The 27,949-nt window shown below is 44.2% G+C and overlaps 2 protein-coding genes across 3 annotated transcripts in view; one reads left to right on the forward strand and one right to left on the reverse strand.

The window, feature by feature from the left end:
• Window positions 1-1,256: 1,256 nt before the first annotated feature.
• On the reverse strand, window positions 1,257-5,118 carry fbxo16 (F-box protein 16). Its single transcript, XM_071370688.1, has 8 exons — window positions 4,528-5,118; window positions 4,151-4,280; window positions 4,039-4,074; window positions 3,439-3,645; window positions 2,997-3,161; window positions 2,682-2,926; window positions 2,336-2,429; window positions 1,257-1,735 (listed from the first exon to the last, which is right to left on the reverse strand). Exons 2-8 carry the CDS (start codon window positions 4,244-4,246, stop codon window positions 1,484-1,486), a joined length of 1,095 nt encoding a protein of 364 aa, XP_071226789.1. The 5' UTR covers window positions 4,247-4,280; window positions 4,528-5,118; the 3' UTR covers window positions 1,257-1,483.
• An 89-nt stretch (window positions 5,119-5,207) lies between these two features.
• Window positions 5,208-27,949, forward strand: part of fzd3a (frizzled class receptor 3a) — a 31,598-nt gene continuing 8,856 nt past the window's right edge. The window contains exons 1-6 of one of the 2 annotated variants that reach the window (XM_071370687.1): window positions 5,208-5,311; window positions 6,238-6,760; window positions 20,855-21,051; window positions 21,344-21,806; window positions 22,024-22,323; window positions 22,655-22,906. In XM_071370687.1, coding sequence (XP_071226788.1) covers window positions 6,473-6,760; window positions 20,855-21,051; window positions 21,344-21,806; window positions 22,024-22,323; window positions 22,655-22,906 — 1,500 coding nt within the window. In that variant the 5' untranslated portion in view covers window positions 5,208-5,311; window positions 6,238-6,472. Of the gene's footprint in view, window positions 5,312-6,159; window positions 6,761-20,854; window positions 21,052-21,343; window positions 21,807-22,023; window positions 22,324-22,654; window positions 22,907-27,949 lie in introns of both variants that reach the window. The other variant, XM_071370686.1, reaches the window with a different exon arrangement.

The following is a 27,949-nucleotide window of genomic DNA, read 5'->3' on the forward strand; positions in this document are numbered from 1 at the left end:
AGTAAATGTAGCAATGTATATGACAAGGGAACAACGTTCCCACATTTTCTATTGTCAATACTAATTTTACCCATGATTGATGAAAGTTTGTATGCTAACTGGTATGAGACCACAAAATCAACCAAATCTGCTAAATCACACTGATAATAGCTCTATATTGAAATGTAAAAAAAAATATCTACACCCTTTACCTGGATTTAGTAGTTTAAGTGCAGACTGGAGTATTTTTCATCACCCCAAAACGATAACAATTTTAATTAGACACCCGCGACCTATTTCAAACTACTCGTGATCCAAATTTGGGTCACGACCAATGTTCCCTCTGTCTAAACTGTGCGCGCATTTCCTCCAGGACTGCTGCGCAGAAGAAATGCAAGAGATTGAACTTCACTGAGTTCGCCCAATTAGTTTGCAATATATAGATCAACGTTTTTTCTGTGATCGAATTAACATATCAGCCCCTTTTCAATGCAACAAATCTAATTTTACAAGATTGAGTCTGATTTTGTTGTAGCCAGAGCGCATGGAGTACAGTGAATGCGCTTTTCAGATCTGCGCCGCCCGTGTGCACATTTATTGATATTCTTTGCTAGTTAGCGAATTATTAGCCCAGTTATAGATAAGTATAGGTCAGCAATGGGGAGTTACTGCTTCCTACAAGAGCACAAAACATGTAGGCTACATTTCAACATGTCTTTGAAAAGCCAGTCCGGTAAAATGCTTGTCTTAATTAAAGGGGCAGAGTTGTATTTTGAGACAGGCTTGAATAAGCCAATAGGCAGAGGGGTAGCGTACATTGTCTAATTCTCTGTATGGTAATAATTAATTGTAATTTGTAAAGGGGTTTCTTGCATCATACAACCCAAGGCAATTTACAGTCACCTATTTCGTCCATGGTCTAAAACGGTCTAAAACGGTATGGGTACAGCCTCAGTGTTCACTGTAAACGCGCGCCGGAAGTTGCACAAAATTCTCACAATGTTGAAGTTTCTGCTCACAAGACCAAAACATATGCTCAGCCCCCCCCCCCCCAAATTTTTTGGGGAGGGAACATTGGTCAGACTCCAGTTGAGAACTCCAGTTGAGAACCGCTGCTGTGTTCTGTCTGTGCTACAGTACTAACGTGCTCCACAGGGTGGCGATATAGTTCACTTGTATCCTCCAAGGCTGTCCCTCAAACAGTGGTGTCGCTGAAACCCCAAACCATGTAAGTCAGTTATACATCATACAGAACATTCACGCGATGAAAGAAAGCATTAATTGAGTAAGAATGTAATGTCACGTGTTTCCTTGGACACAAGTTTCCTTTTTGATGGAGAGCTCATTCTGTTATAGTTCAACCAAGAATGTACATTGAAAGGATTGGTCATCTATTGTCTTACTAGGCGTGGTCCTGTGTGTCCTCTGCGATGGACAGATTTAAGGAAAGTAGGAAAGAAGAAAAGGAGGAAGGAAGGGAGGGAGAGAGGAAGGAAATATGTTTCTAACTAGGAGTACTCCTGTTTGTCCTCATTGATGCCCTCAGTCCTTCCTGACTGAGCCTGGGCACCGCTGACCTCACAGGACCAGGTCGTATCCCAGCGTTCCATTGGCTCGACCGCGACAGGCTCTTGGCTGTTGCCTTGGTGACAGGGTACTCTAGGCTCTGTGTGGCCCATTGGGGGCGGAACCGGTTCTGCTTCTGCTGTCCTGCTCCAGAACCCAAACCTGGAGTCAGGTCCAAGGACAGGAACATCTAAAGGGGAGAAGAACAGATGCAAAAGAATTATATTTTGATGCATGCCTACATGGTATACTGTCCGTATTGTCCCAATCTGTGTCTAAGTTGCAAGGTGACACGATAAGTACAGTCCTCTTATTGTATTCTTTAACAATATATATATAGGTGTGTTTTATCTTTTAGTTTGGTATTTCTGCTGATAAAATGTGTGGTATTTCTGCTGATAAAATGTGTGGTATTTCTGTAAACGGAAACACTTAGAATGTTCAATGACAGTGTTCTCTCTCCTCCTCCCCTGAAGCAGCGACAGCGTTTTTGTCCTCACTGAGACACACACACACACACACACACACACACACACACACACACACACACACACACACACACACACACACACACACACACACACACACACACACACACACACACACACACACACACACACACAGTCCCCCTGGGTAGCGCATTTACATGAATTTCCATGTGAAGTCTGTTCAATATGCATTATGTCTCTTGGTGTGTGTGTGTGTCTCTCCTGGGAATTCTAAGCATTCCCTTGGCTGTTATCCAAGATAGGGTCTTCAGACTGGTCATCTTCTGATGAGAGGTGCTTACCAATGACTTTGCCTTGCGCAGTTTATAATTGAATGCAGACAGCTCTTTCTTCTTTTCATTGTCAGTGTTGAAGACCCCTCTGCTCTTCACTTTTCTGGAAAACAGACCATTGTCACTGGAACACCAGGTCAAGTTACATGGGAATTCATAGGCTGATTTAACCGATGTCTGATTGTTCAATTCAATATTATACTTTATTTATAGCCTCAGGGGCAAATAAGAATTGATTGTGCTTTAATTTGGGAATGAATGCATTGGTTTGGTAAATGCTTTGTATTTCAAGACTGATGTACTTTTCACTACACACACATACACACTAACTACATACTAGAGGAAGTGGTCTTACGCTTGGTGGGCGTGCTCTATGGGGTCCAGATTTTCCAGATAATTGAATCGCACGGTGTCAGTGGGGTGTCTGTCTGCACCCCTCCACGGGGGTAGCCCCTTCAGCTGGGACCCTCCTGACCCCCTCGTGGTGCCGCCACCGCTCCTCTCTCGCTGGACCTCTCTGAGGAAGCTCTCTGATTGGTCAAACGTCACACTGTTTATGGACGTCACCTCAGGGACAATGAACTCCTGCTGTGATAGAGTCTGAACACACAAAAATGTGTCTGTTCCGTGCAGGTAGTTTTATACACTGTCCAGGCCTCCAGTCACTCACCTTAGGTTTGCCGATGTGGAGCTCCAGTACTGTCTCTATGTAGTGTCTCTTCCAGACCCCATGTTCAAATGGTGTGGGGGCAAAGTTGATGCACCAGCCCAGTTTAAGACACTTGGGCATCCATTGCTGGTCCAACTCAACTATACCCTTCCAGTGCCAACTCACCTGCCAACACAGGTACACAGGTACCGCTAAAATGGGCCAGAGCATGTCATACATTTAAGTGTTGTAATGTGGTCTAATAGCACATGTATGATGCTGAAATGACTGGGTGGACAGAGCTAGGAACCTATTATTATAGAATGAGAGAGAGAGTTAGTGTCTCAATTTAAAAAAATAAAAATAGCTACACAATCTTCAGTCGCATAAGTTGTTTACTGTTCAATTTCTGCTACATATATGAACAAGACCAGAAACACCCATACCTCCCTTCTGTACCTACCTGTGCACACCTGCAAAGACTCCTGGGGTCGAGGAAAGAGAAGACATAGAGAGAGAGAACTCTGGGCAGGACAGAGGTGAAGTCTAGGTTCTCCTCTGGAACCCTCTTGGTCAGGTTCTGACGGAGGAAACGCAGCTGGCCCACTGAACACCGCGAGAAAAAGTCCTGTAGAACCGCCTTCCTCTGGCCGTCGCTCCACTTGTCAAACTGACAGACACACAGGGATGGCATCAGTTGATCTTAAGTGATGTCTACTGTCATTTATTTTTAATTTAACTCGGCAAGTCAGTTAAGAACAAATTATTATTTACATTGAGTGGGTTTACTGCCTTGTGCAGGGGTAGAATGAGAGATTTTTATCTTGTCAGCTTGGGGATTTGATCCAGCAACCTTTTGGTTACTGGCCCAACGCTCTAACCACTAGGCTACCTGCCGCCCCCAAACAAGCACCTTATGCAGATGGGGGTAAGTAACGTAGGATTGAAAAGCTGTAAAAGGATTGCTTATGTGGTTCTGATTGCATTGCTGTATGTCTAACCTATTCTCCATGGTTAATATTTTATCAATTTATAACCTTCCAATTTTTAGAGGCCCACTTACCCATTTTCCCAGCAGGTTTCTTCGCTCTTCAAACACCTAAAGAAGAGAGATATTTAATCTAAGTAGAAGATTACATTAAAACTGGATTAGTATAAAGATTAGTCAACTTTACATTGTTATTAGACAGCTGGTGGTTAAGAGGTGTCCAGGCACTCATTTTGGTCTGCATCTTGGCCGAGGTTAGTGAGGTCCTTGGTGCAAAGGACATCTTTCAGCTGCTACAAGTCAGCAATAAGTCAGATCTGTGTGGAGGGAGAAGAAGACTGCATCACCTGGTAGATGCATTGAAGTGAATCGTCATTGGTTAGGGCTATCGCATGTGTATTTTTTTTTGCGTTATTCACTCATTAAATCAGAGTAGCCCAAGTAGTCCTAGTCAGTCAATGAACAGTCACATAAAACCTACATAAGATACCGGTACTATTACTAGCTCTGCTATCTCTATATTACAGATGTGGATGGTCCACTAGACTAGTGGAATAGTCCTACCATCAATCTCCTCCGGCCTCTGATGCATGAGGAAGCATAGTTATCATCCCAATCACGAATCCTCAGTGTTATGTATTCGTATCTTGTCCATAGGATTACCAGTACATGTCACTTTGTTCTTGAAGCGTTCGTACAGTTTACCTGTTTCCATAGTAATGGGTGTACTGTGGGGTGCACCTCCCCCTCTCCTTCTCTACCCAACCCTGTCACCGTCGCCGCTTTGCGTAGTCAAGAGCAACGACATGAGCGACGCAAACACCGCTTGACACACAAGGGTGGCGCTGTTGCCACCGAAATACAATCCACACACACAAGGTGCGGCATGCATGTGGTTTCAATGGATACAATGTCACTGTTCACAATGTTGCAAATCACGCAGAGCATGTTGCACACATGATACGGATTTTGTCTAGTTTGCAACAAATGTTGCCATTCAGGGAGTTTGATGACTTCATAGCCTATATTCTCCACATTTTTCTCACGTCTTTCCATTGGTATTTTATTCCTTGTAGATATAGGCCTTCAGTGCACGCACACACATGTCTGAACCTCATTCAAACAAATCATTTTGTCATTTCAAAACTGAAAAGAAAAGCATTTGAGTTCAGTTGGCTGCGCGTCTGTGTTTAATGCGCGCTCTCGCTCTTCGAGGACATCGGTTGTAAACCTGCTAGGAGAGGAGGAGGGAGAGAGGGGGCAGGAGAGGAGTGGGCTAGTCACTCATTGTTACGGCCTCGAGGAGCGGCGAAGACCCCTACACGTGAATTATCTTCCCGACAGAAAGGTAAAATCGTCTTATTTTATTATATATTTCTGGCACCCCTAGATATTTTCTGTTACAGAATTGCGGACACATATATTGCCAACACGGCTGGATCGTAGTAACGTTAAACCATCGGGATACGCCTGGAGAGATTCAGTTTAGGTAGACTAGTCTACATACGGTCAGTATCAGTTGAGATGAAGTAGCCCAACCGTCATCTTTTGTTCCGCGTTCATAAAATGTTTATTTGTCGGATAAAATGTGTGTATCCATTAGGCGCTGTCGGAGGAGTGACCATCTGGCTTTGACATATATATACTACTATAGTTTCATGTCATCACTGTTGTGTCTATTTACCGGTAGTTTTGTAACATGGTTCTAAGCATGTAATGCGCGACAATCCTGCCGAAGACGTCAGTAAATGCTATTACTCACAGTCATTTGCCTTCAGTGCAAGCCACTACCACTATATTCAATTGTGAAATGTCACATATTGTTTGAAATGTTTCGGGTTGTTTTACCTGTCATATTTGAAAGTGCATGGTCTGTGGAAAATGGGTTCTGGGGAATAATTATCTTGTAACAGGGTGTGTGCGTATTTAAAGAGACAATGTATAATGCAAATTGCTATAACTTTACTATTATGGTGCCGTTAAGCTACTACAGAAATATAATCGGTGCACTAATTCACTTATTCAATATCCACCCACATACCAGATTATAATCCCCATGAATATGTTATAATGCATAAATTCTCATAATGTGCCTCTTAAAATATTGTGTTAAGAAGCATCATTAATTGTAGTCGCATTTGCAATTGTTTAAATTTTGTAAACATTTATTATCTCCCCTCTCTATTCTCCCCCCAGACCCCTTGACATCTACACTTATTGCAGGGATCCACTCTCTGATCCTAATCATTGTTCATATTCTGTGTATAATCACAGCGACCTGGTGAGAAGTGGTCCAACACCCAACGCCAGGACTCATGCTCAGGTGATGGAGCTCCTATGACTCAAGAGGGAGATGGAAACAGCCAGCCTAAGCCATGGCGTCCATCTTGGATTATACCCACGCACACAGACTGTCACTCTCTGAGACCAGGAACAGGACCAGTCTCTCCCCTGACTGTCAATTACCTGTACCACGCGTGAGCGCTCTCTCTTGCGCCAACCTCTGTGAATGAGTGCGATCATTCGGACTGTCCCTGTGCCCAGCCTGGGTCCCTCCTTACCCCTGCCCCTGCCTGCGGGGACCATGGGGCTCCTGTGGGTGCTGTGTGTGTCCATGCTGATGGCTCCAGCAGTGGTGGTAGAAGCCATCCCCATGGAGTCTACTGCTGGGAGCCACAGCATGTTCACCTGTGAACCTATCACCCTGCGCATGTGTCAGGGGCTGCCCTATAACTCCACCTTCATGCCCAATCTCCTCAACCATTACGACCAGCAGACCGCCGCGCTCGCCATGGAGGTAAACACTGACTCACTATCTCTCTCTCTTGCTCTCTCTCTCTCTTGCTCTCATTTCGGCTGTATCACATCCGGCTGTGATTGGGAGTCCCATAGGGCGGCGCACAATTGGCCCAGCGTCGTCTGGGTTTGGCCGGGGTAGGCCGTCATTGTAAATACGAATTTGTTCTTAACTGACTTGCCCAGTTAAATAAAGGTTAACAAAATATATATATAATGTGTCTGGATGAAGAGACACATACTGTAACTGTACTGTTTTACTGTACTGTCCTTATCTGTGCCAGACTCTATGGTCTGTCTGCCCCATGGACATCGTAACAGTAGCAGACAGTGCTACCATGGATAACTGCATAACCGGTAATGTTGATAATATCAAAGTGGTAGCCTACTTTTAGTCGGCTCCTCTAGCCCAGGGGACTGAGAAGATATTACAAAAACATTATGTGATAAATTAACTTTTAACATTTCTTTTGGGGCCATTTTTAAAACCATCAATTATTAAATGACTCTGTGAAATGAAATGTGTGGTGGTCTAATCTGCTGCAGCAACCTGCTGTTTCTGTTGTGACAGACAAGCCCACAGCAACTAGAGACGATTTCAAGTCATTTCTGCTTTAAAGATTATAAAAACCCATTTTATGTAACAGGCTTTGCTTAGTGGGCTTAACATTTGGCTAGGATCTAGATCCACTCTGCTGAAGTGAAGTGAATTAACAGTCCTGTTCATGATACAATGTTTGATTCCAGCCGCTGCCGGATTAAGCTGCATGTACAGTGCTTAATTTACCAATGTTTATTGCTCTAATTCCGTTATCTATGGAGCTGTGACACACTCACACATACAGTGCATTCGGAAAGTATTCAGACCCCTTCCCTTGTTCCACATTTTGTTACGTTACAGCAGGGGTGTCAAACTCATTCCACGGAGGGCCTAGTGTCTGCAGGTTTTTGGTTTTTCCTTTCAATAAAGCCCTAGACAACCAGGTGTGGGGAGTTCCTAACTACATTTTACATTTACATTTAAGTCATTTAGCAGACGCTCTTATCCAGAGCGACTTACAAATAATTAGTGATGTTAATTCATCAATCAAGTACAAGGGAGGAGCGAAAACCCGCAGACACTCGGCCCACCGTGGAATGAGTTTGACACCTGTGCGTTACAGCCTCATTCTAAAATGGATTATAAAATATATATTCTTCATCAATTTACACACAATACCACAAATGGCGAAGTGAAAACAGATTTTTAGAAATTGTTGCAAATGTTTTTCAAATAAAAAAACAGGAATGCCTTATTTACATAAGTATTCAGACCCTTTGCTATGTGACTCGAAATTGAGCTCAGGTGCATCCTGTTTCCATTGATCATCCTTGACACGTTTCTACAACTTGATTGGAAGCCACCTGTGGTAAATTCAATTGATTGGACATTATTTGGAAAGGCACACAGCTGTCTATGGAAGGTCCCACAGTTGACAGTGCATGTCAGAGCAACAACCAGGCCATGAGGTCAAAGGAATTGTCTGTAGAGCTCCGAGACAGGATTGTGCACAGATCTGGAGAAGGGTACCATTTATTTTTCTTCAGCATTGAAGGTCCCCAAGAACACAGTGGCCTACATCATTCTTAAATGGAAGAAGTTTGGAACCACCAAGACTCCTCCTAGAGCTGGCTGCCCGGACAAACTGAGCAATCGGGGAGAAGGGCCTTGGTCAGGGAGGTGACCAAGAACCCGATGGTCACTGACAGAGCTCCAGAGTTCCTCTGTGGAGATGGGAGATCCTTCCAGAAGGACAACCATCTCTGTAGCACTCCACCAATCAGGCCTTTATGGTAGAGTGGCCAGACGGAAGCCACTCCTCAGTAAAAGGCACATGACACCCCGGTTGGAGTTTGCCAAAAGGCACCTAAAGATTCTCAGACAATGAAAAACAAGATTCTCTGGTCTGATGAAACCAAGTTTGAAACCAAGATTGATGGCGCCAGGAAACCTGGCACCATCCCTACAGTGAAGGCAGTATCATGCTGTGGGAATGTTTTTCAGCGGCAAGGACTGCGAGACTAGTCAGGATCAAGGGAAAGATGAATGGAGCAAAGTACTGAGAGATCCTTGGTGAAAACCTGCTCCAGAGCGCTCAGGATCTCAGACTGGGGCGAAGGTTCACCTTCCAACAGGACAACAACCTTAAGCACACAGCCAAGACAATGCAGGAGTGGCTTAGTGACAAGTCTCTGAATGTCCTTGAGTGGCCCAGCCAGAGCCCGGACTTGAACCCGATCGCACATCTCTGGAGAGACCTGAAAATAGCTGTGCAGCGACGCTCCCCATCCAACCTGACAGAACTACAAAGAAGAATGGGAGAAACTCCCCGAATCAAATTTTATTTGTCACATGCGCCGAATACAACAGGTGTAGACCTTACCGTGAAATGCGTACTTACAAGCGCATAATCAACAATGCAGTTCAAGAAATAGAGTTAAGAAAATATTGGCTAAATAAACAAAAGTACAAAATGTAATAAAAAGTAAATAGTCCGTGTCGCCATTAGATTAATTGTTCAGCAGTCTTCTGGCTTGGGGCTAGAAGCTGTTAAGGAGCCTTTTGGACCCATACTTGGCTCTCCAGTACCTCTTGCCGTGCGGTAGCAGAGAGAACAGTTTATGACTTGGGTGACTGGAGTCTTTGACCATTTTTTGGGCCTTCCTCTGACACTGCCTAGTATATAGGTCCTGGATGGCAGGAAGCTTGGCTCCAGTGATGTATTGGACCGTACACACTACCCTCTGTAGTGTCTTACGGTCGGATGCCGAGCAGTTGCCATACCAGGTGGTGATGCAACCGGTCAAGATGCTCTCGATGCTGCAGCTGTAGAATTTTCTAAGGATCTGGTGACCCATGCCAAATCTTTTCAGTCTCCCGAGGGGGAAAAGGTGTTGTTGATCCCTCTTCACAACTGTCTTGGTGTGTTTTGGACCATGATAGTTTGTTGGTGATGTGGACACCAAGGAACTTGAAACTCCCGACCCGCTCTACCACAGCCCCGTCAATGTTAATGGGTGCCTGTTCGTCCCTCCTTTTCCTTTAGTCCATGATCATCTCCTTTGTCTTGCTCACTACAGGTGTGCCAAGCTTGTAGCGTCATACCCAAGAAGACTCGAGGCTGTACATTTGCAGACATTTCTAAAAACCTGTTTTTGCTTTGTCATTATGGGGTATTGTGTGAAGATTGATGAGCGATTTAAAAAATATATATATATTTTAGAATAAGGCTGTAACGTAACAAAATGTGGAAAATGTGAATTGATCTGAATACTTTCCTAATGCACTGTACGCACACCCAGAGCTGGCGGCTATAATGCATCAATGTGTCCTTGCCTTTGACTGTTGAGTGATCCTCTTTACATGCTTGATTGTTGGCATTTGAACTCAATCAGAGAGCAGCTGCATTGCCTCGTTAGGTTAATCTAGTGGCATGTATATCTATCTATGTAGATTCATCTATCCAGTACTTAGCAGGTTGCTTCTTTGCCTTTCCATCCCCCCCCATCCATCTGATCCATCCACCCAATGCTCCATGCCACCCAACCCCACTCTCCACCACTACCCACCTCTCTCTGCCCGGCCCTGCCCACTCAGAGGGGCGATGGAGGGGATGATACTGAATGTTGAGCCCTGTCCGCCCACTTGTTCCTATTCTACTAGTAGTGGACTGAGATGGAGGAGGCAGAGAGCGGGAGAGAGAGAGGGAGAGTAAGAGAGAGAGGAGGAGAGGGAGAGAGAGCGAGCGAGAGAGCAAGGGATATGTGGGAGTTATGTAAGTAACCTCTGCTCTGAATGTGCCCTGGCCTCGGGAGATAGAGGCACTACATCCCATCTGCACTAAGTGAACCCAGATTATGTCTTTTAAATATCCCATCACATTCCCATGCCATTCCCTGTAGCATTCCCAAAATATTCCTGAGATCCCGACCTCAGTTGAAGGGGTTTAGTCAGTTGCGGGTCATAACCCAAAGTAGTTATCATTATTTGGCTGTAAAATGACTAGCATAAATACACAAAAACGACCCTAGATGTGAACCAGTTAGCAGTGTTCGCTTGACTTACTACTATATTATAAACCAGGTGAATGTATCGTACACTTGTTTAGTTTGAATGTGCACTAGACTAAGGCTTTTGGTTGGAGACAACAGTTCAGTTTGATTAGACATGCTTTCACCAGCATGTCTCTGTTAGCGCATTCAAACGCTAGTTTGATGTTTGGAAAACACATGAATCCCAATAGATGAGGAAGACTGCGGCTCCAAAACGACTCTCTATGTCCATGTTGTCTCTTTATACTAGCCTTGGCATGGCCGACCGGTCCATGGGAGAATACCAGAGCCTTTAAGAAGAGAAAAAGCCAAATGAGGATTGACAGTTGATTTGAAAGGGAATTAGGTCCACCCAATAGCCATGATAATGATGATGAATGGCTTGTAGCGTGGAGAAATTGTGACTTGGATGAGAACCAATGGCTTCCTTTCATCCCTGTCTGGAGAGAAAACCCTCAGAAGTGGTGTGCTTTTAAAAATCTTCATGTCTTTTCCTTCTAAGTGAGGTTGGGGCTGGGAAATTTGTAGCATAACTGGCTAGCCCTTGTCTCTAGAGTAAAAAAACGCTCAGTATCTACATCCCCCCAAACCCCAACCGTCATTTAATCATCCTCCAGTATAGTGTTTTTCAGTTTGGTTTCTGTTTTTTGGCTCTGTGGTAGCTGACCATTTGGTGCACAAATTACACCTCTCAAAATAAGCTCAGTCGTTGGGGCTTGTTGTGTCTGTGACTGACCTCAGTATAACCCCACTGCTGAAGTGGGACAGCAGCCTGAAGACTGGGAATCTGCTATTTTTGTGCCATCCTCTGTGCTTGCTAAGAGAGGGAGCTTCGGTGGTACATCTGTATGGAGTGATATTAGTGCCACCAGAAATTTCATATGAATTTACTCATTTCAGATTCAATTTCTGATGGGACTAGTATCACTCCATAGATCTGACTGGCATGGGTAGAAAGAGAAAGGAGATAGATAGATAGATAGATAAATAGACTATATATACAAAAGTATGTGGACACCCCTTCAAATTAGTGGATTCAGCCACACCTAATGTTGACAGGTGTATAAAATTGAGCACACAGCCATGCAATCTCCATAGACAAACATTGACAGTAGAACGGCCTTACTGAAGAGCTCAGTGTCTTTCAATGTGGCACCGTCATAGGATACCACCTTTCCAACAACTGTTCATCGGGGGCTTCATGAAATGAGTTTCCATGGCCAAGCAGCCGCACACAAGTCTAAGATCACCATGCACAATGCCAAGCGACAGCTGGAGTGGTGTAAAGCTCACCGCCATTGGACTCTTGAGCAGTGGAAACACGTTATCTGGAGTGATGAATCACGCTTCACCATCTGGCAGTCCGATGGATGAATCTGGGTTGGGCGGATGCCGGGAGAACGCTACCTGCCCCAATGCATAGTGCCAACTGTAAAGTTTGGTGGATGAGGAATAATGGTCTGGGGCTGTTTTTCATGGTACAGGCTAGGCCCCATAGTTCCAGTGAACGGAAATCTAAAAGCTACAGCATACAGTGACATTCTAGGCGATTCTGTGTTTCCAACTTTGTGGCAACAGTTTGAGGAAGGCCCTTTCTTGTTTCAGCATGACAATGCCCCCATGCACAAAGCGAGGTCTTGCCTTTTACCAATAGATTATTGAATCTATTGGTACAGTATGGCTGACTAAATGTAATATTTCTGAAACAATAATGAACAAATAATAGTTGAATTATTATAATGAATTCTTCCCCCATTTTATGCCTTTTGTCAGTGTTTGACATACATTTGTAACCTCTACAGATAAGGTTTACGGTTGTATATAAAACAGAAACTCCATCCGTCCGCTGTGAATTCATATTAAAGGCTGACTGTGGTCTCTGATGATTGTCAGACAGACGTGCACAGTATGCAGATAACATATGGCTAGTAGCTAGCGAGGGATGTACGATACATGTTATGGTCTGATAAACCCAGCTCACTCTGACCCAAACCCACAATAGACCTCTGTTTTATTTAATGTCAAACATGCTGTTTATAAGCTCCGGACTGAATGGAATCTCTTTCTTTCTCTCTCTCTCTCTCCCTCTTTATCTTTGTCTTTCTCTCTCTCTTTCTTCCCCTCTCTCTCTCCACAACAACTGGTGTGTGTGGTTAATAAACAGTAATGTGAATAACACGGCCGGCTAGCTGAAGGAGGAGGTGGCCCATCCTTCTCTCCCTTTCTCTCCTCTGCCATATCTCAGTCTTTTGTCCTTCGCTCCCTCCCCTTCCCCCATGCGAGGTACACTGCACGGTTGCCTGGGAAACGGGTCCCAATTGTGTCGTTAACAAAGGAGCAAGCTTTCTGTGGCTCTCAGGAGGTGGTCCCCGCTCGCCGCCCTCTGACCCCTGCTGAACACACCACGGCCCCATCCTCAAACTAGTCCCTCCGTCCGTTGGTGCATCAGCCGTCGCCATGGCAGTCAGGGTAGAAATGCAGAGAATTGAGCAGAGAGGGGGAAAGGAAGGAAGGAGCAGAGAGGGGAAGAGGAGAAAGCGGGAGTGGATTGATGGAGGGATAGATGGGAATGGAAGATATATCCAGTAAATTGTGAGACTTCTTCCAGATATTTAAAAGTAGTGTATCACTCAGATCAGTTGTCTGTGTAGATATAGTACATTGTTGATTGATCTGTCATTATCTGTCATCATTCTCTTATCAGTGATTTAATTTGAGTCAAAAATAAGCTTTACCGGACCGGTCATGAAATAGATATATAAAAATAAGAAAAATATCTCACACACACAATCCTCAAAGTAGCAATTCGTTTTTTAATTGACGTATTTTTGAGGGCAGCCTTTTCCAGATGACTTCATCTAATTTGACCACTTTTTTGGGAGATCCAAAATCTCTTAACTACCCCCATAAATACATAATCACATTACAGCGAGTTGAAATTGCATTATCATACTTATCCTCAGGGCTAGAACAGCATTTGACAGAATTGTATGTATTACACGCTTGAGCCACTTACATAGTAACAGTGGAGTGAGGGGGCTCGGGGGCAAAAGCAGACCAATATCTGGCGCACACACACACAACACACAACACACAACACACACACACAACACACAACACACAACACACAACACACAACACACAACACACACACACACACACAACACACAACACACACAGCCAACCTCTGGCAGACACACAGCAGCTGTTTCCAATGTGACTAAGTTATCATAATCCACTGTTCTGTTCCAGAGCACACAAGACAAGACGTCTTACATCTGTTTGGGCTGCCATGTGGATAAAAATAGACATACACACACACACACTAGGGTTGAATGGCGGAACCGGTTACCGGGATTTACCGCCACAAACCACTCCCTTTTCCCGGGATAAATAACTGCTAGAAACCAGTAAATTATAATAAATTATGTATATGAACAGCAGGGCGTGAAATGGAACTGTTAAATGATATGCGACGTCTAAATCGGGCTTCTCTACGGCCTCTGCATGATGAATCATCAACGCTCAGGGTGGGGACAGACAGCCCATCTCAATATGGAGCGCAGCTCACAATGCATGTAGACCTATCATCTCATCACGGTAACTTTTATTCTTGTAACAGGTAGGCTTACATTTGCTGCAGCATAGTCAGTAATATAAAGAGTGAATGTGCGTCTAATTTACCCATCGCCATCTGGCTTTCGGGGGTCAAAAATAATTGTTTTTATATTGCAGCTGCAGAGTTTTAACTCGAATACCGTTGCTTTAAATAAGTGTGCACACACTCTCTCACAGTCTTTCTCTCTCTCCATCAACTCCATTCAAAGTGCATCCAAAATAGATCATCCTGATCTAGATTGATATATAGCCCGATGTACAGATGTTGTAGCCTACCTCCTTCAGGTAATACATTCAATGCAGTATTAATCTTATATTCAGCTAATTCATGATGGGTTATGCATAATAAGCTTCTAACTTATTGCCTCTGTCTCTTGCGCAATGCGCACCCACCTGTGATCCACTGGCCTCTCTCCTTAAAAAATGCTCCTTAGCTCTTGGAGTCCCATGCAGGATAAGCTAGACCAAATTTTTGTGAGCATTTCTTCTACCAATAGACTATTCGACGAGGGACGAAAGCCCTTTGTTTGCTAAATGTTAAATACAGCAGCCCAATAGAACTCACCGGTAGTTTGAAAGAAGAGCGAACGCTCGATGGTGGTAGGCTACAGCAGTTATTTATTCAGACCCATAACCCTTCAATCTTCATGAAGAGAAGTGAAAGCCTTCTGCATCTAATTCTAGTCCTATATTATTGAAGGATGTCATTAAATTTCTGAAGATAAGGACAACAAAACGTATTTCATTTAACTTTTGGAAGCGAGGAATGAATGAAGCAACAATAGAGAGAGAAAGAAGAGTATATGCGCCAGCCTACTAATTATACAAATAGGCCCTATTATATTTCAAAATTAAAGTCAAATTTGCTAGCCTATACTTGTAACTTTGTAGGCCGCATGTGCTGCACCAGAACCGCATGTTCTCTCCCTGCTTTATCATGGTTTGAACGCATTATTCCAGTCCATATAATACAGTATAATGCAACACAGTACAGTAATGCAGTTCACACTCAAAAATATTAGCCTACTGGAGCTAGTTTCATTTACTTACCCAAGAGAGCAAATACCTAGCTACATCTATGGGCTTGTCTGTTTTTCTGTTGTGCAAAATGTGCAGTAGCCTATATCATATATGTATTGGATAACGGCACAATCATTTAGGCTTTTTTGGGCTTGGGCTCATAAAATGTCTTTAATGTAGGGCTTATAAAATGTCTTTAATGTAGGGCTCATAAAATGTCTTTAATGTAGGGCTCATAAAATGTCTTTAATGTAGGGTTTATAAAATGTCTTTAATGTAGGGCTCATAAAATGTCTTTAATGTAGGGTTTATAAAATGTCTTTAATGTAGGGCTCATAAAATGTCTTTAATGTAGGGTTTATAAAATGTCTTTAATGTAGGGCTCATAAAATGTCTTTAATGTAGGGTTTATAAAATGTCTTTAATGTAGGGTTTATAAAATGTCTTTAATGTAGGGCTCATAAAATGTCTTTAATGTAGGGTTTATAAAATGTCTTTAATGTAGGGCTCATAAAATGTCTTTAATGTAGGGTTTATAAAATGTCTTTAATGTAGGGCTTATAAAATGTCTTTAATGTAGGGCTCATAAAATGTATTTAATGTATGGTTCATCAGGCTCAGGTAGCATCAGACTTTAATTTTGTTTTATCAAAGTTCTAATCAAATCCAGACATAAACCTATTTATATGAATTATAATGCTTTTGAACGACACTTCCGGTTTTGGCGGGAAATACCGGGTTACCCGGGAGAAACGTGATTTATTCTCGGGATGGAACTTCTGTAAAATACCCGGAAAATATTAAACCCTAACATGCACGCACACACACACGCACGCACACTGTACCATACATTCATCTCGTACTAGAGCACACATCTGCCTTGGAAGTGCGGAGGCAGAGAGCAGAAGAAAGGGAAACCCCAGATGCATATCCACTTGAAGTTAAATCATCCCTGTCCTGTCTGTGTGTGTAATACACCATGTAATGCACCACGACAGGGCTCTGATGAGGTAATGCATGTCACCGGACTGGAGGCTGGCGAAGGCTAGGGAAGGGTGCCACCCTGTTTTATTCTATACAGATCAGATCAACGTGGATGTGTTTGCCTGCCTGTTTGATCTCAAAGATTTGATTAGGAAGATGGTGCCAGGTGTGTCATAAGATCTTGGTTTAATGAAAAGGAATGCTCGAGGGTTGGGGTAACAGACATTTACAGATTGGTTGCTATGAAGGAAGTTCTTCCCCATAGAGATCCTATAATACACTCTATTTAATTCGGTGTTTCTTCCCATCTTACCATCGCCTCAAGCGAGACTGTTTTGGGCCTTGTGTCTGCAGACGGTCCATTTATTCAGAACTGATTGCTTTGACTGGTTGAATTATCTGTTTTTGACAGGTGTGGAAGGGAACCAATCTACTAAAATACACATAAACAAGAAAAAGCCTTGTACAGATGCAGTAGTAAGTCATCAAACCTACACAAAATAAAAAATCATTTCCCTGGTGATGATGAGGATGCGTGGCATTTGCTCTGCCGTGCTGTCCTGTACATCTATAGACTCAAATACTGTATGTGTGGATATATTTTTTTTTACTGCATTCAATATTTTGTCCAGAGGATGTCAGTCATCTCAGACGTCTGTCTGAGCCCTATGTTCCAACAGTCACTGAACTGTCTGATAAAACCGCACATCAACGTCACCTCCTTTATGTTTTGGTCAATTGAAAATCTGAAGGCAGAAATATTGTGTTTGATATGTACAAAGCATTTACAAAAGCTGTCTGGATGTGGATGTGATGTAGGTTCTTTGTGTGGGAATCGGCAAGCCTAACAGCCGTCCTAATCCCTTTAAATACAGGCAGGCGTCTGGGAGACAGCCCAGACTGAACACTGGTGTCAGAAATGGAATTCTGTCTACATTTCTACATTAGAATTACGATGAATGAATGGTGTAATATGTAGGCTAAGCTATGGTGATGGATGTGTGTGTGTGTGTGTGTGTGTGTGTGTGTGTGTGTGTGTGTGTGTGTGTGTGTGTGTGTGTGTGTGTGTGTGTGTGTGTGTGTGTGTGTGTGTGTGTGTGTGTGTGTGTGTGTGTGTGTGTGTGTGTGTGTGTGTGTGTGTGTGTGTGTGTGTGTGTGTGTGTGTGTGTGTGTGTGTGTGTGGTATTGAATATAATAGTGCTGCTGTGTATTCCTCTGTCTTGGAGACTGAATATAGGTTAAGTTAATATACAATATGTAACGTTTTGGGTGACCCGACCAAATTCACATATGAATGTTAGTTATAGATCTTTCATTCATTCTATGTGCGCTATTTCTATACTTCCCATTTTAAATTTTTGTTTGTGTGTCTTTTACTTTCAGTTTTGTACTTCAAAATTCAAAAGGCACTCGCACATCTGAGCAATCTTTTTTGCAGGTGCATGGTAACAGTTAAACAAGATGAAGGAAAAAGGAAACCGCACACTGCTCTTGATAGTATCACTGAACTTTAATAAGCTTACGTATCGGCCTCACGGACTTCGTCAGAGCTTTTGTGAATTTCTTAAAATAAGCACACGTATGTAGACCTAGCAGTACATTTTAATGACCTAAAGTTTGACATTTCTACCTTTAGATTTTGTGGCATAGAGAAAGTTAAGATATCAGACAGGGGAGGAGATATTAATAATACTCTGAGTAAAAGAGAATGTTTTTGGATTTTCACCCTCCAGACATTATTTCCTAAAGGACTTAATGATGAAATGCCTATGTATTTTATGTTGTGAATTTGAACATGAATTATGTCCCTATTTAAGATTACTCTGCTGTCTTTCGTACGATGTACCCAATGATTAATGAAAACTTGCTATGGCCTCATTGTGGTTTTACAGACGTGTTTAATACGTCTTATTTACACACTTTATTTGAATATTTATGAAATGCATATTGTTACATTTGGTAGAGCTTATTTGTTTTTCCTTCGCCTCTAACCCCTTTCGATGCGTGGAATGGATGTGGGTGGGGCTAGGTCTACATAAGGGTGCTAATTTTAAGAAATTCCCAAAAGCTCTGACGAAGTCCGTGAGGCCGATACGTAAGCTTATTAAAGATCAGTGATACTATCAAGAGTAGTGTGCGGTTTCCTTTTTCCTTCATCACTTTCAGGTTTGTACACCAGCTTCAAACAGCTGAAAATACAATATTTTGGGTTATGGAAAAGATATTTCACAGCGGTTTAGATGGTACAATGATTCTTTACACGATGACTGCTTGTTTTGTTACATAAACTGGAATTAGGCGCACTATTATAATGTTAGCAACCAGGAAATGGTAGAGCAATTTCTACATAGTGCATATTTAATATAGGTTAAAGGTGCACTATGCAGAAATCGCTCCACCATTTACTGGTTGCTAAAATTTGAATTGTTCGCCCGATTTCAGTTTATGTGACAAAACAAGCAATGTATGGTGTAGAGAATCATTGTACCATCTAAACCGCTGTGAAATATATTTTCAATAACCCAAAATATTGTATTTTCAGCTGTTTGAAGCTGGTGCACAAACCGAAAGTAAATGACGCAAAACAAAAAATTAAGAACGGGAAGCATAGAAATATCGCGCATAGAACAGATCTACTGCTTCTTAGACTAGCAGATCTTTAAATCACCTTAGAATGACAGATCTATAACTCACCTTTCTAAGTGAATTTGGTCAGGTCGCCTAAAAAGTTACATATTGCAGCTTTAAGTTAATGTAGGTCAAATTAATATAGGTTAAGTTCATACAGGTTACGCTAATATAGGTTATGTTTAGTCACGAAACGTCCCATTGACCCGTTATTTAATAATCAGATTTCTCATAACCCAACACGACACGGCAGTCTCTTATACACTCCTTGTCCTTATACATTACATGACCAAAAGTATGTAGACACCAGCTCGTTGAACATCTCATTCCAGTATCATGGCATTAATATGGAGTTGGTCCCCCTTTGCTGCTATAACAGCCTCCACTCTTCTGGGAAGGCTTTCCACCAGATGTTGGAACATTGCTGCGGGGACTTGCTTCCATTCAGCCTCAAGAGCATTCGTGAGGTCGGGCACTGATGTTGAGCGATTAGGCCTAGCTCGCAGTCAGTGTTCCAATTCATCCCAAAGGTTTTCGATGGGGATGAGGTCAGGGCTCTGTGCAGAAATTTGATGAACTGACTTGTTGGAAAGGTGGCATCCTATGATGGTGCCACGTTGGAAGTCACTGAGCTCTTCTGTAAGGCCATTCTACTGCCAATGTGTGCCTATGGAGATTGCATGGCGGTGTGCTCGATTGTATACACCTGTCAGCAACGTGTGTGGCTGAAATAGCCAAATCCACTCATTTGAAGGGGTGTTCACATACTTTTATATATATAGTGTATATTTAATACATATCCACTGAAGAAAAACCCTGTTCTGTTCCACTATTACTCCCTATTAATGAAATTCCATTTAGCTCATCTTCCCATTTTGGCTGCTTGGGTCCCTGTCTTGTCCCCCTCCCCCACTCCCCCTCTCCCTGTCACAGTCACAAAGGCTGGCCCCAGCATGAGCAGGATGCGTCTAGCTTGGCCCTGGGTGGGGCTAGGGGCCGGTGGGGACCCTTTCTTCACTCCCCCTGGGGATTTGCATACTAAAGCCATGCCTCACAGCTGCTAGCTAGCTACCGTTCTCTCCCTGAATGCATATTGGCAGAGAGGTGTGTGTGTGTGTGTGTGTGTGTGTGTGTGTGTGCGTGCGTGCGTGCGTGCGTGCGTGCGTGCGTGCGTACGTGTGTAACAGCGTTGCCCTCCCCCAAACACAAAGGACTCTCCAGAGTCCCTGTCTGTGCCGGGTATCTGATGAACGGGGGGGGTGGGGGGGGGGGTTGGGTTGGGTTACCAAGCCTGTTCTACTCCTCCTCTCTCGCCGCCTTCCTTCTCCTCCCTCTGTCTTATTGTGCCAGGCTGGGGGGAGAAAGGGGGAGGAGGGGAGGAGGATTATGAGGATAGGGGACGGAGTTGTGTTTTTTGAGTCAGCTCCAAACTATGTCAGACAAAGTGATTCTGTCTGTTTGTGCTCTCATTTTGGCTTCACATGAATAATGCCCTGCTTTAGAAGACTGTTCTGTTGTCTGTGTGTGTGTGTCTCTTTAATGCTGAGGGGTTGAGCGTTTGACAGGTTCTGTGGTAGATGCACAGTGTGCTTGACATAAGGTGTGTGCGAGTGTCTCTGTGTGTATGATTGTATATGACATGAGACGTATGATGTGTGTGAAACACAGACACACTCCATAACCCCCGCCCTCTCATACTCAGCTGTGACTATACGCCTCCTGACAGTCTTGTGTTTTCCTCTCCCCTCCGCAGCCCTTCCACCCCATGGTGAACTTGCAGTGTTCGTCAGAACTCAGGATGTTCCTGTGTGCCCTCTACACTCCGGTGTGTACAGAGTACGGACGCATGACACTGCCCTGCCGACGGCTGTGCCTGAGAGCCAAGGGAGACTGTTACAAACTCATGGACATGTTCGGCGTCACCTGGCCAGAAGAGATGGATTGTAACAGGTTAGTAGTCTACTGTACTGTAGGGTACACTTTTACACACATGGGGCACATATATATATTTTTGGTATCATTCCTTTTACCATTAATTTATCAGGAAATACCTGGTCATTCTGTACCATAGCATCAATAAGAATGACATGGCAAAATGGTAATTACACAACGGTAACACGTGATTTCCTAGCAAATACACGGTCAAAACTGTGGAAACAGTATTGTAAAATACTACCTTTGTGTCTTTCTGTAGTTTAAATATAATGTGTCTGACATAAGCTGTTTCCTTTCCGTCCCCCAGGTTCCCAGACTGTGACGAGTCATACCCCCGTCCTGTAGACCTGCTGTCCAGGTCAGACTCCACAGAGTCGCCCATCTCCGTCCAGCGCGACTATGGCTTCTGGTGCCCCCGCGAGCTCAAGATCGACCCCGACCTGGGCTACACCTTCCTGGGTGTGAGGGACTGCTCGCCCCCCTGCCCAAACATGTACTTCCAGCGGGACGAGCTGGTCTTCGCCCGCTACTTCATCGGCGTGGTGTCTATCGTATGTCTCTCTGCAACCCTCTTCACCTTCCTCACCTTCCTCATCGACGTGTCCAGGTTCCGCTACCCGGAGCGTCCAATCATCTTCTACGCCGTGTGTTACATGATGGTGTCCCTGGTCTTCTTCCTGGGCTTCCTATTGGAGGACCGGGTGGCGTGCAACGCGGCGAGCCCCGGGCGCTTCCGGGCGTCCACCGTCACCCAGGGCTCCCATAACAAGGTGACCCATCGGCCGCATAGTGATTGATTGATAACTGATTGTTTAATTAACTGATTGATTGTTTTATTTACCATTTTCTCTGTGACATTCAGGACTATTATATCATTAAAAAAAAAATTGTTGGTACGATATTTTCAATGTTCTTGGATTTTCAATGTCTTCAGTCTTTTTTAAACCTTGTTCTCTTCTGCTTCTCTCCTCCCATCCCCTCCTCCAGGTGTGCACTCTGCTGTTCATGGTGCTCTACTTCTTCACCATGGCTGGCAGTGTGTGGTGGGTCATCCTCACCATCACCTGGTTCCTGGCTGCCGTGCCTAAGTGGGGCAGCGAGGCCATCGAGAAGAAGGCCCTGATCTTCCATGCCTGTGCCTGGGGCCTGCCCGGCTGTCTGACTGTCACTCTGCTGGCCATGAACAAGATCGAAGGGGATAGTGTTAGCGGGGTGTGTTTTGTGGGGCTGTATGACCGCACAGCGCTGAGATGGTTCCTGCTGGTTCCGCTGGGCCTGGATGTACTGGTGAGAGGGCTGGAATGAGTCACAGTGGGATATGGTGTGTGTAACAAATGGCAGCCTATTCCCTATATAGGGAATAGGGTGGCATTTGGGCTGCAACCTAGGTGATTCAGTAAAGTCTTTGTAGGATGTCCTTTGTGGGTATGTGTGCGCAAAGTTTACGTGTGCACATGCACAAAGTTCAGTAAACGTGTTGACACTGTTTGTCTGAATGGAACTGAAGGAAATTACTGTAATTGTTAGCTACCCAACCAATATACCAAGTTTACTTACTGGTCTTCTTATGACATCATCTTTTGTCCAATCCTTCCATATCAACTCTGTCTGATTCTAGGTGGGGGTGGCGTTGCTGCTCGCGGGCATCCTGGCGTTGAACCGCGTCCGTATGGAGATCCCTCTGGAGAAGGAGAACCAAGACAAGCTGGTGAAGTTTATGATCCGTATCGGGGTGTTCTCTGTGCTCTACCTGGTCCCTCTGCTGACGGTCATAGCCTGCTACCTGTATGAGAACAGCTATAGGACTGTCTGGGAGACTACCTGGGTACAGGAGCGCTGCAGAGAGTACCACATCCCCTGTCCATACCAGGTGAGATCCATACTCTAACCAGTACACCACATCCCCTGTCCATACCAGGTGAGATCCATACTCTAACCAGTACACCACATCCCCTGTCCATACCAGGTGAGATCCATACTCTAAGCACTACACCACATCCCCTGTCCATACCAGGTGAGATCCATACTCTAAGCAGTACACCACATCCCCTGTCCATACCAGGTGAGATCCATACTCTAAGCAGTACACCACATCCCCTGTCCATACCAGGTGAGATCCATACTCTAACCAGTACACCACATCCCCTGTCCATACCAGGTGAGATCCATACTCTAACCAGTACACCACATCCCCTGTCCATACCAGGTGAGATCCATACTCTAACCAGTACACCACATCCCCTGTCCATACCAGGTGAGATCCATACTCTAAGCACTACACCACATCCCCTGTCCATACCAGGTGAGATCCATACTCTAAGCAGTACACCACATCCCCTGTCCATACCAGGTGAGATCCATACTCTAAGCAGTACACCACATCCCCTGTCCATACCAGGTGAGATTATGGCTGCTGCGGTGACCGTATTACTGCCACACTGGCAGTCATGAGTCATGACCGCAGTAAAATTCCATTTGACCGTTGAATCACGGTATTCTCCTCTTATGCACTCAGGACATGCATTGGTAGTACCCTAAGAACCATCAGGTCCTAATGGCCTGGTACTCAGGGCTCTATTGTCCCTCGAACCACCCGTACAGCAATGCAAATCAAATTGAAAATCACATCAAACACTTCTCTTCAAAACAGTGTCATGCTTTTAAAACTCACCTCACTGTGATGATCAATTTGAAGAAAGAAGTTCAACAACAGGTTAAAACTGAGTTTAAAACATGGTAGTTGTGGATGTTGTTTCAAAGCCTAACACAATGAAATGGACAGCGCTTTCTAAGGGGATGATTCATTCAAAAGATAGATGAAGCGAAAACAGGGTTTTATACATTTTTGCAAACGTATACAAAATAAAAAAACAGAAATACCTTATTTACATACAGTACCAGTCAAAAGTTTGGACACACATACTCAATCCAGAGTTTTTCTTTATTTTTAAGATTTTATATATTGTAGAATAATAGTGAAGACATCAAAACTATGAAATAACACATATGGAATACAAAGTGTTAAACAAATCAAAATATATTTTATATTAGAGATTTTTCAAAGTGCCACCCTTTGCCTTGATGACAGCTTTGCACACTCTTGGCATTCTCTCAACCAGCTTCATGAGGTAGTCACCTGGAATTTCAATTAACAGGTGTGCCTTGATAAAAGTTAATTTGTGGAATTTCTTTCCTTCTTAATGCGTTTGAGCCTATCAGTTGTGTTGTGAGAAGGTAGGGGTGGTATACAGAAGATAACCCTATTTGGTAAAAGACCAAGTTCATATTATGGCAAGAACAGCTCAAATAAGCAAAGAGAAATGACAGTCCATCATTACTTTAAGACATGAAGGTCAGTCAATCCGGAAAATTTCAAGAACTTTGAAAGTTTCTTCAAGTGCAGTCGCAAAAACCATCATGCGATGAAACTGTCCTCCTCTCATGAGGACCTCCACAGGAAAGGAAGACCCAGGGTTACCTCTGCTGCAGAGGATACGTTCATTAGAGTTAACTGCACCTCAGATTGCAGGCCAAATAAATGCTTCACAAGTAACAGACACATCTCAACATCAACTGTTCAGAGGAGACTGCGTGAATCAGGCCTTCATGGTTGAATTGCTGCAAAGAAACTACTACTAAAGAACACCAATAATAAGAAGAAACTTGCTTGGGCCAAGAAACATGAGCAATGGACATTAGACCGGTGGAAATCTGTCCTTTGGTCTGATGAGTCCTTAATTTGAGATTGTTGGTTCCAACCGCCGTGTCTTTGTGAGACGCAGAGTAGGTGAACGGATGATCTCCGCATGTGTGGTTCCCAACGTGAAGCATGGAGGTGGAGGAGGTGTGATGGTGTGGGGGTGCTTTGCTGTGTCTGTGATTTATTTAGAAACAAGGCACCCTTAACCAGCATGGTTACCACAGCATTCTGCAGCAATACGCCATCCCATCTGGTTTGCACTTAAATCAAATCAAATCAAAGTTTATTTGTCACGTGCGCCGAATACAACAGGTGTAGACCTTACAGTGAAATGCTTACTTACAGGCTCTAACCAATAGTGCAAAAAAAAGTATTAGGTGAACAATAGGTAGGTAAAGAAATAAAGCAACAGTAAAAAGACAGGCTATATACAGTAGCGAGGCTATAAAAGTCGTAGAGGCTACATACAGATGTAGAGGCTACATACAGACACCGGTTAGTCAGGCAGATTGAGGTAGTATGTACATGTAGATATGGTTAAAGTGACTATGCATATATGATGAACAGAGAGTAGGAGTAGCTTGAAAGAGGGGTTGGTGGGTGGGACACAATGCAGATAGCCCGGTTAGCCAATGTGTAGGAGCACTGGTTGGTCGGCCCGATTGAGGTAGTATGTACATGAATGTATAGTTAAAGTGACAATGTATATATGATAAACAGAGAGTAGCAGCACCCTAAAAAGAGGGGTTTGGGGGTGCACACAATGCAAATAGTCCGTATAGCCATTGATTACCTGTTCAGGAGTCTTATGGCTTGGGGGTAAAAACTGTTGAGAAGCCTTTTTGTCCTAGACTTGGCACTCCGGTACCGCTTGCCATGCGGTAGTAGAGAGAACAGTCTAGGACTGGGGTGGCCTGGGTCTTTGACAATTTTTAGGGCCTTCCTCTGACACCGCCCGGTGTAGAGGTCCTGGATGGCAGACAGCTTAGCCCCAGTGATGTACTGGGCCGTACGCACTACCCTCTGTAGTGCCTTGTGGTCAGAGTCCGAGCAATTGCCGTACCAGGCAGTGATGCAACCAGTCATTATGCTCTCAATGTTGCAGCTGTAGAACCTTTTGAGAATCTCAGGACCCATGCCAAATCTTTTTAGTTTCCTGAGGGGGAATAGGCTTTGTCGTGCCCTCTTCACGACTGTCTTGGTGTGTTTGGACCATTCTAGTTTGTTGTTGATGTGGACACCAAGGAACTTGAAGCTCTCAACCTGCTCCACTACAGCCCTGTCGATGAGAATGGGGGCGTGCTCAGTCCTCCTTTTCCTGTAGTCCACAATCATCTCTTTAGTCTTGGTTACGTTGAGGGATAGGCTGTTATTCTGGCACCACCCGGCCAGGTCTCTGACTCCCTCCCTATAGGCTGTCTTGTCGTTGTCGGTGATCAGGCCTACCACTGTTGTGTCGTCTGCAACCGTAATGATGGTGTTTGAGTCGTGCCTGGCCATGCAGTCTTGGGTGAACAGGGAGTACAGGAGGGGACTGAGCACGCACCCCTGGGGAGCTCCAGTGTTAAGGATCAGCGTGGCAGATGTGTTGCTACCTACCCTCACCACCTGGGGGCGGCCCGCCAGGAAGTCCAGGATCCAGTTGCAGAGGGAGGTGTTTAGTCCCAGGATCCTTAGCTTAGTGATGAGCTTTGAGGGTACTATGGTGTTGAATGCTGAGCTGTAGCCAATGAATAACATTCTCACATAAGTGTTCCTTTTGTCCAGGTGGGAAAGGGCAGTGTGGAGTGCAATAGAGATTGCATCATCTGTGGATCTGTAGTGGGACTATCATTTGTTTTTCAACAGGACAATGACCCGAAAACACACATCCAGGCTGTGTAAGGGCTATTTGACCAAGGAGAGTAATAGAGTGCTGCATCAGATGACCTGGCTTCCACAATCACCCGACCTCAAACTAATTGAGATGTTTTGGGATGAGTTGGACCGCAGTGAAGGAGAAGCAGCCACAAGTGCTCAGCATATGTGGGAACTCCTTCAAGACAGTTGGAAAAGCATTCCTCATGAAGCTGGTTGAGAGAATGCCAAGCGTGTGCAAAGCTGTCATCAAGGCAAGGGGTGGCTACTTTGAAGAATCTAAAATCTAAAATATATTTTGATTTAATTAACATTTGTGTGGTTACTACATGATTCCAAATGTGTTATTTCATAGTTTTGATATCTTCGCTATTATTCTACAATGTAGAAAATAGTAAAAAATAAAGTAAAACCCTTGAATGAGTAGATGTGTCCAAACTTTTGACTGGTACTGTAAGTATTCAGACCCTTTGCTATGAGACTCGAAATTGAGCTCAGGTGCATCCTGTTTCCATTGATCAACCTTGAGATGTTTCTACAACTTCATTGGAGTCTGTGGTAAATTCAGTTGATTGGACATGATTTGGAAAGGCACACACCCGTCTATATAAAGTCCCACAGTTGACAGTGCATGTCAGAGCAAAAACCAAGCCATGAGGTCGAAGGAATTGTCTGTAGAGCTCTGAGACAGGATTGTGTCAAGGCCAAGATCTGGGGAAGGGTACCAAGAAATGTCTACAGCATTGAAGGTCCCCAAGAACACAGTGGCCTCCATCATTCTAAAATGGAAGACGTTTGGAACCACCAAGACTCTTCCTAGAGCTGGCCGCCCGGCCAAACTGAGCAATCGGGAGAAAAGGGCCTTGGTCAGGGAGTTGACCAAGAACCCGATGGTCACTCTGACACAGCTCCAGAGTTCCTCTGTGGAGATGGGAGAACCTTCCAGAAGAACAACCATCTCTGCAGCGCTCCACCAATCAGGCCTTTATGGGAGAGTGGCCAGGCAGAAGCCACTTCTCAGTAAAAGGCGCATGACAGCCCGCTTGGAGTTTGCCGAAAGGCACCTAAAGACTCTCAGACCATGAGAAACAAGATTCTCTGGTCTGATGAAAACAATATTGAACACTTTGGCCTGAATGCCAAGCATCACATCTGGAGGAAACCTGGCACCATCCCTATGGTGAAGCATGGTGGTGGCAGCATCATGCTGTGGGGATGTTTTTCAGCGGCAGGGACTGAGAGACTAGTCAGGATTGAGGCAAAGAACAGAGCAACAGAGATCCTTGATGAAAACCTGCTCCAGAGCGCTCAGGACCTCAGACTGGGGTGAAGGTTCACCTTCCAACAGGGCAACGA

This window comes from Salvelinus alpinus, chromosome 27, assembly GCF_045679555.1.
Source record: "Salvelinus alpinus chromosome 27, SLU_Salpinus.1, whole genome shotgun sequence".
Classification (NCBI taxonomy): Eukaryota; Metazoa; Chordata; class Actinopteri; order Salmoniformes; family Salmonidae; genus Salvelinus; species Salvelinus alpinus.